The sequence below is a fragment of the Nerophis lumbriciformis genome, linkage group LG26 (assembly GCF_033978685.3).
Source record: "Nerophis lumbriciformis linkage group LG26, RoL_Nlum_v2.1, whole genome shotgun sequence".
Lineage (NCBI taxonomy): Eukaryota > Metazoa > Chordata > Actinopteri > Syngnathiformes > Syngnathidae > Nerophis > Nerophis lumbriciformis.
Window position 1 is genome coordinate 18,597,501 of NC_084573.2, and position 16,599 is coordinate 18,614,099.

The 16,599-nt window shown below is 40.6% G+C and overlaps 1 protein-coding gene across 1 annotated transcript in view; it reads left to right on the forward strand.

Moving 5' to 3' along the window:
• Nucleotides 1–14,259, forward strand: part of LOC133623853 (uncharacterized) — a 48,326-nt gene extending 34,067 nt beyond the window's left edge. Inside the window, exons 3-4 of the mRNA XM_061987299.2 lie at nt 5,195–5,307; nt 13,006–14,259. Of these exons, the coding sequence (XP_061843283.1) occupies nt 5,195–5,307; nt 13,006–13,450 (558 nt within the window). The 3' untranslated portion in view covers nt 13,451–14,259. The remainder of the gene's footprint in view (nt 1–5,194; nt 5,308–13,005) is intronic.
• Nucleotides 14,260–16,599: the final 2,340 nt, after the last annotated feature.

Below are 16,599 nucleotides of genomic sequence, written 5' to 3' on the forward strand. Positions count from 1 at the left end.
GGTATAAGTTTGTTTGAGCTTACCCACCTTAAAGCAATTTTATGTGGTACATGGTGTAATGATAAGTGTGGCAGATGGCAGTCATACATAAGAGATAAGTGTAGGCTGCAATGTTTGATGTGCTTCAACATATGAGTATTATTATGGTGTGTAAGACATATTATCTGGCGTTTTGTTTTGCAATATTATGCAAAAGCAACTTTTCTTACCTTCTAGTATCTGCTGATCTGTATTTGGGATCTGCGTAAATCCTGAAAAATTGTGCGCGTCCGCCTTTGTAGTCCGTGGCAACACCGTAGTCGATAAGATTCTTCTTTTACTATATCTTCTTGTTATGGGACATTCATCTTCCGCTATTGCCATTTCTAATATGAAGTAGTGTAAAGTTCTTACTTATATCTGTCAGTAAACTCGCCATGAAAGCGCTAAAACATACGGGTGTAGTGAGTTTAAATCAATCGCCCAAGGAACTTTAGATATTAGAGTTCCGGTCGGACGGTTTTTCACGGGACACATTTATGGTGTGGTTTCCGGATGAGGAGATGCTGCTCCGTTATTGATTTAAGTAAAGTCTGAATGTCTTTAAAACAGTTAGCTCCATCTTTTGACACTTCTTCCACACCCGTCCTTGCACGCTACACCGCTACAACAAAGATGACGGGGAGAAGACGCTGTCGAAGGTGAGCCACGTAAATAAGACCGCCCACAAAACGGCGCATCCAGAAGCGACTGTCAGAAAGCGGCTTGAAGATGATCTGTAAAACATAATCTATGCAACATTTTGACCAAAGAACCACCATTACATGTTATGTAGACCAGAAAGGAAGTGTTTTACATTTAGAAAAAAATAATAATAATATGACTCCTTTAATGAGCCCTATAATCTGGTGCTCCTTATACCTGTATATGAAAAAAGATAAAAAATAGACCATTCATCGGCAGTGCACCTTATAATTCGGTGCGCCCTATGGTCCGGAAAATACGGTAGTTCACTGATCTTTACCATAAATGTTCCGACAAACCGGTGCTACGCTTGCATCACGCCTTAAGCGTCACTTTGCTAATTATGGTGCATGACATAAAAAAGCAACTAAATTCTACTGAGAAGTGATAAGAAATTGGCAGAGAACCATTCAACTTTGCATATATTTATTTTGGTCACCCACAACTGGGCATTATGCCACGCTGCTTATAATGTGCACACAAGAATAATCATGGGAATTCTCCTGTGTGGGTTTTGTATCAAATTGTGTTGATGTAGCGAGTCTACCTGCGCGAGTCTTATCTAATCTCAACTTTTCTTGGTCTTGATCTCAGGCTTTTTTTTTTAAACTTACTATTTTGTCTAAGAGATATTTGCACTCCTACCCGCTCATCGACCGGTGTCCCAGGAGCACTTTGAGCAAAAACACACATTTATCAAACAATGTTATGAATACTGAGAATGTTTGGATAAAGGCAAAGAGGAGGCACAGATGGGAGGAGGAGTGCACGCTGGTGTGCCCTTGACAGCTGACATTTGCAAGTCTTTCCGGGCGTGGGTAGAAGTTTGTTCAATAATCCCGACTAAGGACAGATACAAGTCCAAGGAGTCCAAGAATGTAGCCTTTAATATTTATGACATGCAGTCTTCTACCTACAAACCCCAAAATCAGTGAAGTTGGCACGTTGTGTAAATGGTAAATAAAAACAGAATACAATGATTTGCAACTTTTCAACTTATATTCAATTGAATAGACTGCAAAGACAAGATACTTAACGTTTGAACTGGGAAACTGTGTTATTTTTTGCAAACATTAGCTCATTTGCAATGTGATGCCTGCAACATGTTTCAAAAAAGCTGGCACAAGTGGAAAGAAGACTGAAAAAGTTGAGGAATGCTCATCAACCACTTATTTGGAACATCCCACAGGTGAACAGACTAATTAGGAACAGGTGGGTACCATGATTGTGTATAAAAGCAGCTTCCATGAAATGCTCAGTCATTCACAAACAAGGATGGGGCGAGGGTCACCATTTTGTGAACAAATGCGTGAGCAAATTGTAGAACAGTTTAAGAACAACATTTCTCAACGAGCTATTGCAAGGAATTTAGGGATTTCACCATCTACGGTTCCTAATATCATCAAAAGGTTCAGAGAATCTAGAGAAATCACTGCACGTAACATTGAATGCCCGTGACCTTCAATCTCTCAGGCGGTACTGCATCAAAAACCGACATCAGTGTGTAAAGGATATCGCCACATGGGATCAGGAACACTTCAGAAAACCACTGTCAGTAACTAGAGTTTGTCACTACATCTCTAAGTGCAAGTTAAAACTCTACTATGCAAAGCCAAAGCCATTTATCAACAACACCCAAAAACGCTGCCGGCTTCGCTGCAGTCTATTCAATTGAATATAAGTTGAAAAGGATTTGCAAATTATTGTATTCTGTTTTTATTTACGAATTACACAACGTGCCAACTTCACTGGTTTTGGGTTTTATATATTGAGCAGGGGTCCTCAATTATATTTTTCCAAGGCTCAAGCTATTTTTCAGCAAACACTTTAACGGCCACTTACGTTAAAAATTATAATTTTCTACAAAATACAAATATAATTACATCTAGAGGTGTCCCGGAACAACTTTTTCACTTACGATATTGGAGCCTTGAGTATTGGCCGATACCGATATTAAACCGATACGCTAATCAGCATGAATCATTGTTCATACTTTTATTATTATGTAGTGTGAAATGTAAGAAAATGTTTGATCAAATAAAATTGCTCAGACAACAATGTATGAAAAACTCGAACCTAATAACAGATTTATGCTTTTGAAGTGGAGCGATAACCTAGTGGTCATAATAACTCATTAAATTAAGCTTATGACGTGGTAAGTTGAAAGATGCGGACACGTTTGTTACTGGATACTTTCTAATAGACTTCTGCCTTGACACTTTGTGGAGCCTGGAGCCTATGGACAAGTTGCCATCTCATCGCAGGGCCAACACACTCACATTAACACTCTCGGGCCAATTTAGTGTTGCCAATCAACTTATATCCCCAGGTGCATGTCTTTGGAGGTGGGAGAAAACCAGAGTACAGGGAGGGAACCCATGCAGTCACGGGGAGAACATGCAAACTCCACACAGAAACTTATTGTCAGGCTCCAGCATTAACCTCTGTGTCACCGTGCTGCCCTCTGCAATTGATATTAAACTATAATTATTTGATACTTATTGACAAATGTGTTTTAGACTGCAATGTTTTTCAATTAAGGACACTTATTACATACAGTATGTCTAGCTTCTGTGCTATTGTGCGCTGAGCTGCTGCGTACAGTACCTGCTAGCTCCTATACAGTGCATCCGGGAAGTATTCACAGCACTTCACTTTTTCCACTTTTTGTTATGTAACAGCCTTATTCCAAAATGGAATAAATTGATTTTTGTCCTCAAAATTCTACACACAATACCCCACGATGACAATGAGAACAGGTTTTTATTATTGTTAAAATTTTGCTAATTTAAAAAAAAATGAAAAATACATTGCTAAATACTTTGTTGATGCACCTCTGGCAGCAGTTACAGCCTCAAGTGAATATGATGCCACAATCTTGGCATAACTATCTTGGGGCAGTTTCGCCCATTCCTCTTTGCAGCACCTCTCAAGGGTGGGATGGGAAGCGTTCATCCGGGATGTCTCTGTACATTGCTGCATGTATTTTAGTCGAGTCAGTTAGGTGACCGGAAACCCGATGGTCACTCTGTCAGAGCTACAACATTCATCTGTGGATAGGAGAACCTTCCAGAAGGACACCCATCTCTGCAGGAATCCACCAGTCAGTATGTATGGTATAGTGGCAAGACGGAAGCTATTTTTTAGTAAAAAGTTTTCCAAAATGCATCTGAAGGACTCTCAGACCATGAGAAACAAAATTCTCTGGTCTCTTGAGACAAAGATTGAACTCGTTGGCGTATATGCCAGGCATCATGTTTGGAGGGAACCAGGCACCGCTCATCACCAGGCCAATACCATCCCTACAGTGAAGCATGGTGGTGGCAGCATCCTGCTATGGGGATGTTTTTCAGCAGCAGGACCTTGGAGACTAGTCAGGATAGAGGGAAAGATGAATGCAACAATGTACAGAGACATCCTTGATGAAAACCAACGCTTCTCACCCAACCTGATTGAAGTTTGGTAGGTGCTGCAAAGAGCAATTAGCGAAACTCCCCAAAGATAGGGGGGCCATGTTTGTGGCATTGTATTCAAAAAGACTTGAGGCTGTAATTCCTGCCAAAGGTGCATCAACAAAATAGTAAGCAAGGACTGTGAACACTTATGTACATGTGATTTTATTTGTAGTTTGAATACATTTGCGGAAAAAACCCAAAACAACTTTTCACATTGTTATTATGGGGTATTGTGTGTAGAATTTTGAGGACAAAAAGGAATTTATTTTATTTTGGAATGAGGCTATAACATAATGTGGAAAGTGAAGTGCTGTGAATACTTTCTGGACGCACTGTACAGTAGTAGCCTAAAAATAAAAAATAAAAACATGAATACAAAATTACAGTATATTATGCTGTATGTTAGCATTTAATATAGCTAGCGATTAGCGCTCTAATAGCCAGCTAGTGTTTAGCAGTGCATGCTGACAGCTAGCAATTAGGGCGCTGATTCGCGAGCTAGGTCAAGATTTAATAAAAGTTAAAAACGGAAAGGTAAAAAAATATATACAATTTAAAAATCACAGACAAGGTTTTAATTAAATGCACCGCTAAAATAGACCAAACAATAAAATGGTTTAAAAAAGCAGTAAAAATAAAATTATTGAACACAATATGAAGTGCGATACAGTACTGTATATCAAACAAACATAACAAGGAGGTGATGAATTAACTCAGTTTATTAACAATTTCAACAAGCTGCTGTACAGTATGCGCTGCTCTGCCAACACGCACACACGGCCCTTTGGTGCATTCACAAACGATCAGAAATCGCAAAAATCCTTAACTTTAGCAACCAGATTGCTAGAATAAAAAAGATTTCAAATGTACAAATCTCCACATTCCACAACAACAAAACTGGAGAAGACTGAAACTGTAAATAACAAAAAAGGGTCACTTTCGAGATTAGCTAACTAAGCTAACTCACTTTAGCATCCAGATTCAACAACAACCAATAGTAATAGTACTTGTTTCAGGAGGCCAAGGTGAAGAAGATCATGTCCAAGAAAGAGAGAAAGGAGAAGAAGATGTCCTCAAAAGACGATGAACACTTTTTGTTGACCGGAGTGACGCCGGCAGACCAAAGAGGGTAAGTGTTTGCATTTTATTTTGTGTGTTTTTATTTTCGAAGGTGCCAAAAATGGTATTGTCTTCTCGACTTTTGTTGAAGTTATGACATGTTTTCCTAATACAGAGATACCTCAACTTAAGAAGGTTTTGCGTTAACAGCTGTCTCTCGGCTAATTGTTATACTTTAAGTTACAAGCAAAAAATTGAGTTACAAGCGTTCTCGCCATTAGTTGGTGTAGCAAATGTCACAATGAACCCTGTAAGATCTGACCAACGCACCTGGTCTTACTCGTTAGTATTACCTCGTAGCTAAAGATCGACATAAGTTTGTGTGTAAAGGACAGTTCTGAGAAGAAGTCGTGGATGATAGTCATTGAATTAAATAAATAAATCATCAAAAACATGACCAAGGGTGTTGCCAACTTGGCAAAGCAGTTCAAGCGTATCACTGCTAGTCCGTGCCATATTCAAGCAAAATTAGTCTCAACGCCAGCTCAGAATGTTATATCATAATATTATCTAAAGCGTAGACATTTATCCATGAAAATAGGGAAAAGCTGCTGCTGGTGTGTTTGACGGAGGAGCAGCTGGAAGGATATACTGTAGAAGTCCACTCCTTCAGGTAAATACTGTACATTGTTGTTACATTATTTCATGTTAGTAGATACATTTATGATGCACATTAGTACAGTACATTGCCATGTGTCCTGATGACGCAGGAGCAGGAGATACTGCATTTTAGACATGGATTTCCTGCAGCTCAACCAGTACAAAACAGCTTTTAGCTATAGGCCCTGCAGGCCTGAGGTTTGATTGATTGCTTGATTGAGAAGTTTATGGACGTCTTAAAGAATTGAATCCATGTAATGCTTTAAAAAGGCAAATGGATGGCATAAATAGCCAAAAGGCTTGTTTCCATTGTGGTCCATTAAATATTCATCACATTTGATACATTCAATAATAAAATATATATAACCTGTAACATGTATATAAAAAAATTACGTAAAAAAATTGATAAATTATGTACATAAACACAGTATATATGTCAGGTGATTTGAAAAACAATATATACAAAAAATGGGGGGGTATATACACTATGTACATGCCACTATGTACATGACTATGCACATGTTGACTCCAAGAGTGTGCAAAACAGAATGAGAAAATATATATACACTATAGCCACATATATAAACCTGTTTGATGCTTCGAAGAGTTTCTAGGCATCAATTTTGGTTCAGATCATGTTCTCCCCGTGACTGCGTGGGTTCCCTCCGGGTACTCCGGCTTCCTCCCATCTCCAAAGACATGCACCTGGGGATAGGTTGATTGGCAACACTAAATTGGCCCTAGTGTGTGAATGTGAGTGTGAATGTTGTCTGTCTATCTGTGTTGGCCCTGCGATGAGGTGGCGACTTGTCCAGGGTGTACACCGCCTTCCGCCCGATTGTAGCTGAGATAGGCTCCAGGGCCCCCCGCGACCCCGACGGGAATAAGCGGTAGAAAATGGATAGATGGATGGATCAGGTAGAGGTTGAGCTGAGCCATGATTTTATGGCAGTTTAAAATTTAGAAGGGAAGTTCGAATTTTAAGGTCTGTTGGTAGTTCATTCCACTGTGTGGTGGCAAAATAGTAGAATGCATTTTTTCCCATGAGAGTCTTGAATTTAGGGTGGACGACATCTGAGGAACTCCCTCTCGTGTAGTACCTGTGAGCATCACTTACTCTGGTGAAATAGTTGGACAAGTACTTGGGAACAGTTTCTCTGAGTATTTTGAATACCAGGCACATTGCGATTTGGTGTACTCTTTCCTCAACTCTAAGCCATCTCAATTTGGTAAAGTGGGCTTGAGTTAGGTGAGTCCTGTATGGGAGGCTGAGCAGGAGTCTCACCAGCTTGTTTTGGGAAGTTTGCAGTTTTGTTTTTAGTGGCTTGGGGATACTGGTGGACCATGAGGTGCAGGCGTAGTCAAAATGACACTGTATGAGGGTCTTAAGTGTATTCCTGTTGATAAACGTAGAAATCCTGCCCAAAAATCGACTTTTATTATTGATCTTGGTGATTGCTTTTAATGCCATTTTTTCACCCGAGAGAGTGTTGTCCAATATACAACCTAGGTAAATGATCTTGTCTTTGCTGGTGATTATGGTATCACCTGCTTTAATCGTAAAACCCGGGGATTTACCTAGGTCAGGGGTTGGCAACCTTTACCACTCAAAGAGCCATTTTGACCGGTTTCACAAATTAAAGAAAACAATGGGAGCCACAAAACTCTTTTGAAATTTAAAATGAAATAACACTGCATACAAAATGTATAAACTAACTATTATGGGTTACATTTTTGAAATCAATGAACGACTGCAGAGAAAATGGAATAACATTTCTGCATAAAACAAAACATTTTTAACTCAGAAAAAGATGTCGGGTTGAAGGTTAAGTAAAATGTCTATTTAAGTCCTCCTTGTAGTAATGAAAAAACAAAACGGCAAACTTAAATTATCCACTGGCAGGGAACCAAAAATGCCATACTCTCTCTCTGTGCTGTCATCCTTTTACTGGCGCCGTTTATTTTGGAAATGTCTTGCGACTTTTGACTTTTTGTTGTTAGCGAGTTTCTCATTGCATATTAAGCACACGGGTAAACCAGTCTTGTCAGCAGTGAAAGCAAATGCATCTGCCAACGTAGCATTGAACGTTCTGTCTTCTTCAGACACTTTTCTTTTCTTTGAATTCTCCATAGTAAGCCTACCTGGGGTCGAAAAGTTGAAGTAACCGCACACTGGCGGGTGTCGCACATTGGAGGTTGTGACGTGTATCCATACTTGCCAACCTTGAGACCTCCGATTTCGGGAGGTGGGGGGCGGGGGTCGGGGGTGGGGCGGGGGGCGTGGTTAAGATATATATATATTTATATATATATATATATAAGAAATACTTGACTTTCAGTGAATTGTAGCTATATATATATATATATATATATATATATATATATATATATATATATATATATATATATATATAAATAAATAAAAGAAATACTTGAATTTCAGTGTTCATTTATTTACACATATACACACACACATAACACTCCTCTACTCATTGTTGAGTTAAGGGCTGAATTGTTCGTCCTTGTTCTATTCTCTGTCACTATTTCAGAACACACACATTATACAAATATACATTATAAAACAATAAGAAAACGGGAACTCTAATTTGGGAGTCTGAATTAGGATCAGAAGTTCCTAATAACATTGCGTACTCACGTCGCCATTTTGTATTGATTACTGCAGCTGTGCACTGGATTCATTCACAAGTACAAACTACAACTCACAAACACTTTAGAGTTAGGCTCCACCATCAGAATGTGTACTTAAACTTATAAAGATCACATGGATATTATTTAGTGAGTTGATTCACCAAAACTAACCTGTTATACAGGAGGAAAAAGCACACAGGACGTTTCAATTGTTCACAGACTGGTCGCTCTCATCAGAATGATAAGACACTTCTGGTCTGCAGGTGATAGCATTCAATTGGGAAGAAGCGCCCTACTGCCCCCTACTGACCAATGTGAATACTGATAAATGTGTAATGACAGCTCCAAAAACGAATTCAAACCACAAAATAAAATAAATAAATTCTACCGAAAATCTCCCGAAATTCAGGCGGAGCTGGAGGGAGTGTGGCCTCCAGCTCCGCCTGAATTTCGGGAGATTTTCGGTAGAAAATTTGTCCCGGGGGTTTTCGGGAGAGGCGCTGAATTTCGGGAGTCTCCCGGAAAATCCGGGAGGGTTGGCAAGTATGTGATACACGCATACTTGCCAACCCTCCCGGATTTTATAAACAGCACGCCTGCCCAATCACGTTATAACTGTAGAATGATCGAGGGCGAGTTCTTGGTTTCTTATGTGGGTTTATTGTTAGGCAGTTTCATTAACGTCCTCCCAGCGCGGTAATAACACACAACAACAGCAGTCATGTTTTTGTCTACCGTAAAGCAGTTTGTCTGCCGTAAACAGCAATGTTGTGACACTCTTAAACAGGACAATACTGCCATCTATAACATCAATAACATATACGGCTTTTAGAGAGTGCAGTGCACAACTGCGCACACAACAAGGAGACGAAGCAGAAGAACGAGGAAGATACAGCCATGGCGACGCCGACGACGAGTAAGATGAAGAAATACGCTTTGTTGCACCTTTCCTGCCTGAGTCCGGCGATTAGTTGCAAATCTTGCTTTATTGATTGCTTGCACACAGACAATCCAACACAAAACAAACTAGTCCCCGCCCGCACTCACGCTACCGCTCCCTCTCTTCTCTCGCCCACACACTCACTGACGTCACTCACCTCACATGCTCACCTATTAAAGGGCCACACACACACATACGCTACTCTCATAACAGCTTGTAAGTTCCAAGCCGCAGCTGCGATTGGACCTGGATAGCCTCCGGGAAGAAGTAGTGGGCACTGAAGATTTTCCTCAGGAAGTAAAGATTGACCGGTTTTGGGCCATGCTAGGGAGAGATGGAAGATTACAGACTCTAATGCATTTGATGAAAGCACTTTTGTGCGTGCCACACATCAATGCATCATCAGAGAGGGTGTTCAGCATGGTTAGAAAAATAGTGACAGAGAATAGAACAAGGATGAACAATTCAACCCTTAACTCAACAATGAGTAGATGAGTGTTATGTGTGTGTATATGTGTAAATAAATGAACACTGAAATTCAAGTATTTATTTTATTTATATATACATATACATATAATAAAATAAATATATATGTATATATATATATATATATATATATATATATATATATATATATATATATATATAGAGCTAGAATTAACTGAAAGTCAAGTATTTCTTATATATATATATATATATATATATATATATATATATATATATATATATATATATATATATATATATATATATATATGAAATACTTGACTTGGTGAATTCTAGCTGTAAATATACTCCTCCCCTCTTAACCACGACACCGCCCCCCCCCCCCCCCGCACCCCCGCCCCACCCCGACCACGCCCACCCCACCCTCTCCCCCCACCTCCCGAAATCGGAGGTCTCAAGGTTGGCAAGTATGGTGTATCAAGAGCGACAAAAATATGTTAACACATTTTATAAGATCGCCATAGTAATCTTAATAGAATTACATTTTGAAAATGAATTAACTAAAATCAAATACATTTTAATTAAATACTCATTAATTATTTTCAACAGCTGTGTTATGGTTTGCAGAGGGAGATCAAGGCTCAGACACCAGAGGGCAGTAATGTTCAATGATTTAGTATATATATAGTTAATATTATACAATATTAATAAACTATAGAATGGTGTGTGACAAAATCCAAGAGTGTGTATGGTGTAAGACGTGTGACGAGACGTACAGCTCGCCAACACAGGAACAAGGGCAGATGCTGGAAGGACAAGGAAGAACAATGGAACACGGAGCGAGACACGTCGAGAGAGAGAGAGAGAGAGAGCATAAAGCTTGTGTCGGCTTACGGTACAGAAGACTATATCCAGGTGCAGGTGCGCCGATTGCCGTTGAATGATTGCAGCTGGCGGCTGCTGCAGGACGGCGCGTCCTTGGATGTGCGCGGCCGTGGGCGTGTCCCGAGGTTTGACAAGCAGAGCGCAAGGATGAGGGCGCATTCCAATGCACCCTGGTCGTGACAAGCTGAGCCGCATCAAAGTGATCAAAGAGCCGCATGCGGCTCCGGAGCCGCGGGTTGCCGACCCCTGACCTAGGTTGTGCTTGGACCTAAATAGGATGGACTATGTTTTACCCAAGTGTAGTGACAGTTTATCGGAAATTCAGAGACAGAGATGACTTAGTTCGGCGCTGAGTGCACTTTCAACCTTCAATTTGTCCCTGTCCGAGGCCAGGATCGCACAATCGTCCGCGAACAGGAACAAATTGCTGTTACATGCTGATTTCATTTCGTTAATGTAAATCAAGAATAACAGTGGTCCCAGAATGCTCCCCTGTGGGACACCACAGCTCATCTTGAGGAGAGAGGACAGTGATCCGTTCACCTCGACCACTGTTCTCTATCCTCAAGGTAAGATTTCATCCAGTTTGTGGCTGCGCTGTCAAAACCGATTGCCCTCAACTTGTTTAACAGTATTGGGTGGTTAACTGAGTCGAATGCCTTTTGAAGGTCCAGCATAACCATTCCACAGTACTTGCCCATGTCTATCTCTCGCCTGATGTAGTCAGTTAGGTACAGTTGGCATGTATCGGTGGAATGTGATTTTCTGAATACTGATTGGAATTCGAAAAGGAGCTCGCGATTTGATAGATAATTATCTAGCTCATACTGTATATTAACCTCTCTACTACTCAGTGGCCTAGTAGTTAGAATGTCCGCCCTGAGATTGGTAGGTTGTGAGTTCAAACCCCGGCTGAGTCATACCAAAGACTATAAAAATGGGACCCATTACCTCCCAGCCACCGCTGCTGCTCACTGCTCCCCTCACCTCCCAGGGGGTGAACAAGGAGATGGGTCAAATGCAGAGGACAAATTTCACCACACCTAGTGTGTGTGTGTGACAATCATTGGTACTTTAACTTTAACTCTATAACCTTTGAGATGGAGCAAAGGATGGAAACAGGGCAGTAGTTGCCGGGGTCTAATTTGTTTCCTTTTTTATACAGAGGTGATGTTCTCGCGAGCTTGAATTCTTGTGGGACATGACACTGATTGATCAGCAAGTTGGTGATATGAGCAACCATTGGGGCAATCGTGACAACTGCGTCTCTGAGATATCTGCTGAGAACATTATCATGTCCTGTGGCTTTGTTTGGCTGCAGCCAGCTGAGTTTCTTTAACACATCATCAGTTTTAACTTTGACAAACTTGAAGTCATCCTTGCGTACCCCTTTGTTTTTGTAAAAGTCTTGGATGCCCTGTTCACTGTAGATGCCTGAATGTGAGGGCAATTTGCTTATCAACGTGGAAGCGATGGTTGAGTAAAAATCTGTTAAAGCAATTTGCCACATTCAGTTTCTGTGATGAGTGAGCCGTTTATTTTCAAGTTGAGGTTGGTGGTTATTGTTTTGAGACTGCTGTGGCCCAATTGTTTCAGCGTCTTCCAGAGTTGTTTTTATTTTCTGCTATTTTTTCCTTGAAATAACTGGATTTTGCCTTCCTGATCACATTCGGTACTTCATTTCTTGGCTTTTTGTATTCTTTAAGGAGCTGTTCAGTCCTGTTTTTAGTGTTTGTCATTTCTAAGTTTCATTATTATTTTATTATGTCTGCATTGATCCAGCGTTCTGTTCTGGATTTTACCCTGGTAGCTTTCATGGGTGCTAGCTGGTCAGATACATGCAGGAAGTTGGATTTGAAGCATGCCAATGCTTTTTCAACCGATGAGCATTTAGTACAGAGGATAAACTTTTACTTAAACTAGAAGATTTTAAACCAACACAGTCCATAAAAAATCTGGGCGTGATTTTTGACTCTGCTGACTTTCATCCCACATATTAAAAATATGTTTTTATCATCCACCCGTTTCTCTCTCAGGCCAACAAGGAGGTGCTAATCCGTGCTTTTATTTCCTGTCGTTTCGACTAATGTTATGCCCTGCTCTCTGGTCTTCCCACAAAGAATATCAGAACCTTTCACTATTTCTGAGGAAAAATGTCACATTGATGTATTTTGTGTTCCCTTGAAGATCTCACAAGAAAGTCAAAGATGACGACAAGGACAAGAAGGAAAAGCCGGACAAAGGTCACTGTTTTTGGGAGAGCGTCACCATGACTTTGAGGCAAATATCTTCCGTCAAAAAACTGGAGAAGACCAATGACTGGGAGACGCCTCGGCCTCACCGCGACTCCAGTCAGACCCACGGCGCCCCGAAGGGGGTCGTGGAGGAGGATCAAACCCGAAAAGAAGACTTGACCGAGCCTCTCTCTGACTCTCTAGACCTCCCGTTGGAGCTGGGCCAGACCGCATGGTCCGGCCTGGAAGAGGACTCCTCTCACTACGCCAACCTGTCGGACTCCAAGGACCCCACGTGTGCTGTCCGGTGGACGGCCCGGGCCAAGGTGAAGCTGGCCGGGATCAGCAGGATGAGCAGAGGGATGGCGTCGGAGAGTACGTGGGAAGGCTTGAAATAGTCCACAATTCCGCTTTGGTGACATTTTGTGGCTGTCAATTCTTCGCAGGACTTCCGGGAAAGCAGGGTAAGCTAGTAGGAGTGTCCCGATACCTTGATCATAGGTCGATATCAAATGAAACCCGATACGATATCAGCAGGAATCATACATACTTTTATCATTGTAGAGAGTGAAGAAGTTTAAAAATGAGTTAAACACAAACATCTTTAACATTAACCATCTGGGATAAACTTACGCAGTCTTTACATTGAAGTTGAGTGGTAATTGTTTTTTTTTGGCAACACCTAGTGGCCATGATATTTCATTTAGTTGCTGTAAATTGAGTGATGCACACGCTTGTTACTTTATACTTTCTAATACACTTCTTCTGCCTTGGATACTTTGCATCTATAAGTAATAGACAACTATATTTATTATTTTTTGTATAGACAAATACAGGGTTTCAGATATATTATTTGATTACGGACACGTACAACACGTGTCGAGCTTGTGTCTGCTTAGCTGTTGTGTAGCTGCTAGCTCCTAGTAGCTTATGGTTGATCTTTTTTAAGTAACTTCACTATAATACGAGAAAATACCTACCTTGTGTGCTTATTTGAGAACATTTGGATGTTAGCAGGACTGCTTGTATCAGAGATTTTACATGCAAGCCGATATAATCCCACACTCGTGTTTTCGCTGATATCGGTCCAATATCCGATATTAATATCACATCGGGACACACCTAGTAGCGAGCCTGACAATAAAGACAACGCTGTAGAATTGGGGGAAAGGTCATCTTTTGCTGGGAAGGTATTAATATTAACATATATATTTTGGCGAGACATACAAAACCAGTGACGTTGGTCATTGACAATGATTTGCAAATCGTTTTCAACCTATATTCAATTGAATAGACTGCAAAGACAAGATATTTAATGTTCCAACTGAGAAACGTATTTGTTTTTGCAAATAAGCATTACCGTATTTTTCGGACTATAAGTCACAGTTTTTCTCATAGTTTGGTGCGATTATACTCAGGAGCGACTTATGTGTGAAATTATTAACACATTACCGTAAAATATCAAATAATATTATTTAGCTCATTCACGTAAGAGACTAGACCAGTGGTTCTTAACCTTGTTGGAGGTACCGAACCCCACCAGTTTCATATGCGCATTCACCGAACCCGAACCATAATCATAAAATGATGTTGTTATATTAAAGAAATACTAATAAAGGTATATTTTACAAACGGAAAGTTACAGGAATGATCCCATGTTTACATCTCATTGTGCAACATGTGAATGTTTTAGTGGGAACTAAATGCAATTTCTGAAAGGGGTACACATTATTTCCAAAGCAGGACCCCCCACCCAGACATATAATACTAGTACACAGCTCATGAAAAACAATATGTTATAGTCATTGTAAGTGGGTCAAAACACTTATATTAGAAAATAATCTCATGGAAATGACTGCTGTCATTTGATTACAATAATAAAACATTGAACTTGTTATTTAGTCAGGTTTGGGACAGGTGTGCTGCAGGTGTGACCACAGTGCATGTGCACGTCTGACGTCGCTCACATGTGCTCCACCGAATGCTCAAGGAGTTTTTGCGTTTGCTCACACATATGGAAAATTAGAGGGAACATTGTTTGGGGGTATCCATAATACGCCAACAGGGAGAAGTTTTTGTTTACACGATGAGTCGGGTGTGTCTTGACCTCCGCGGCGGAGGCTCTGCCGAACCCCTGAGACCGACTCACCGAACCCAGGTTAAGAACCACTGGACTAGACGTATAAGATTTCATCGGATTTAGCGATTAGGAGTGACAGATTGTTTGGTAAACGTATAGCATGTTCTATATGTTATAGTTATTTTAATGACTCTTACCATAATGTGTTTCGTTAACATACCAGGCACGTTCTCAATTGGTTATCTATGCGTCATATAACGTACACTTATTCAGCCTGTTGTTCACTATTCTTTATTTATTTTAAATTGCCTTTCTAGTGTCTATTCTTGGTGTTGGGTTTTATCAAATACATTTCCCCAAAAAATGCGACTTATACTCCAGTGCGACTTGTATATGTTTTTTCCTTCTTTATTATGCATTTTCGGCCGGTGCGACTTATACTCCGGAGCGACTTATACTCCAAAAAGTACGGTAACTTAGAATTTAATGACAGCAACACATTGCAAAAAAGTTCAACAGTCCGGGGTCTCCTTTGTTGTATTTTAGGTTTCATAATGCGCCACACATTTTCAATGGGAGACAGGTCTGGACTACAGGCAGGCCAGTCTAGTACCGACACTTTTTTACTATGAAGCCACGCTGTTGTAACACGTGGCTTGGCATTGTCTTGCTGAAATAAGCAGTGGCGTCCATAATAACGTTGCTTGGATGTCAACATATGTTGCTCCAAAATCTGTATGTTCCTTTCAGCATTAATGGTGCCTTAACAGATGTGTAAGTTACCCATGCCTTGGGCACTAATACACCCCCATACCACCACAGATGCTGGCTTTTGAACTTTGCGCCTATAACAGTCCGGATGGTTCTTGTCCTCTTTGGTCCGGAGGACACGACGTCCACACTTTCCAAAAACAATTGGAAATGTGGACTCGTCAGACCACAGAACACTTTTCCACTTTGCATCAGTCCATCTTAGATGAGCTCAGGCCCAGCGAAGCCGGCGGCGTTTCTGGGTGTTGTTGATAAATGGCTTTCGCTTTGCATGGTAGAGTTTTAACTTGCACTTACAGATGTAGCGACCAACTGTAGTTACTGACAGTGGTTTTCTGAAGTGTTCCTGAGCCCATGTGGTGATATCATTTACACACTGATGTCGCTTTTTGTTGCAGTATCCCCTGAGGGATTGAAGGTGTGTAATATCATCGCTTACGTGCAGTGATTTCTCCACATTCTCTGAACCTTTTGATGATATTACGGACCTTAGATGGTGCAATCCCAAAATTCCTTGCAATAGCTCGTTGAGAAATGTTGTTCTTAAACTGTTCTCCAATTTGCTCACGCATTTGTTCACAAAGTGGTGACCCTTGCCCCATCCTTGTTTGTGAATGACTGAGCATTTCATGGAAGCTGCTTTTATACCCAATCACGGCACCCACCTGTTCCCAATTAGCCTGTTCTTCTGTGGGA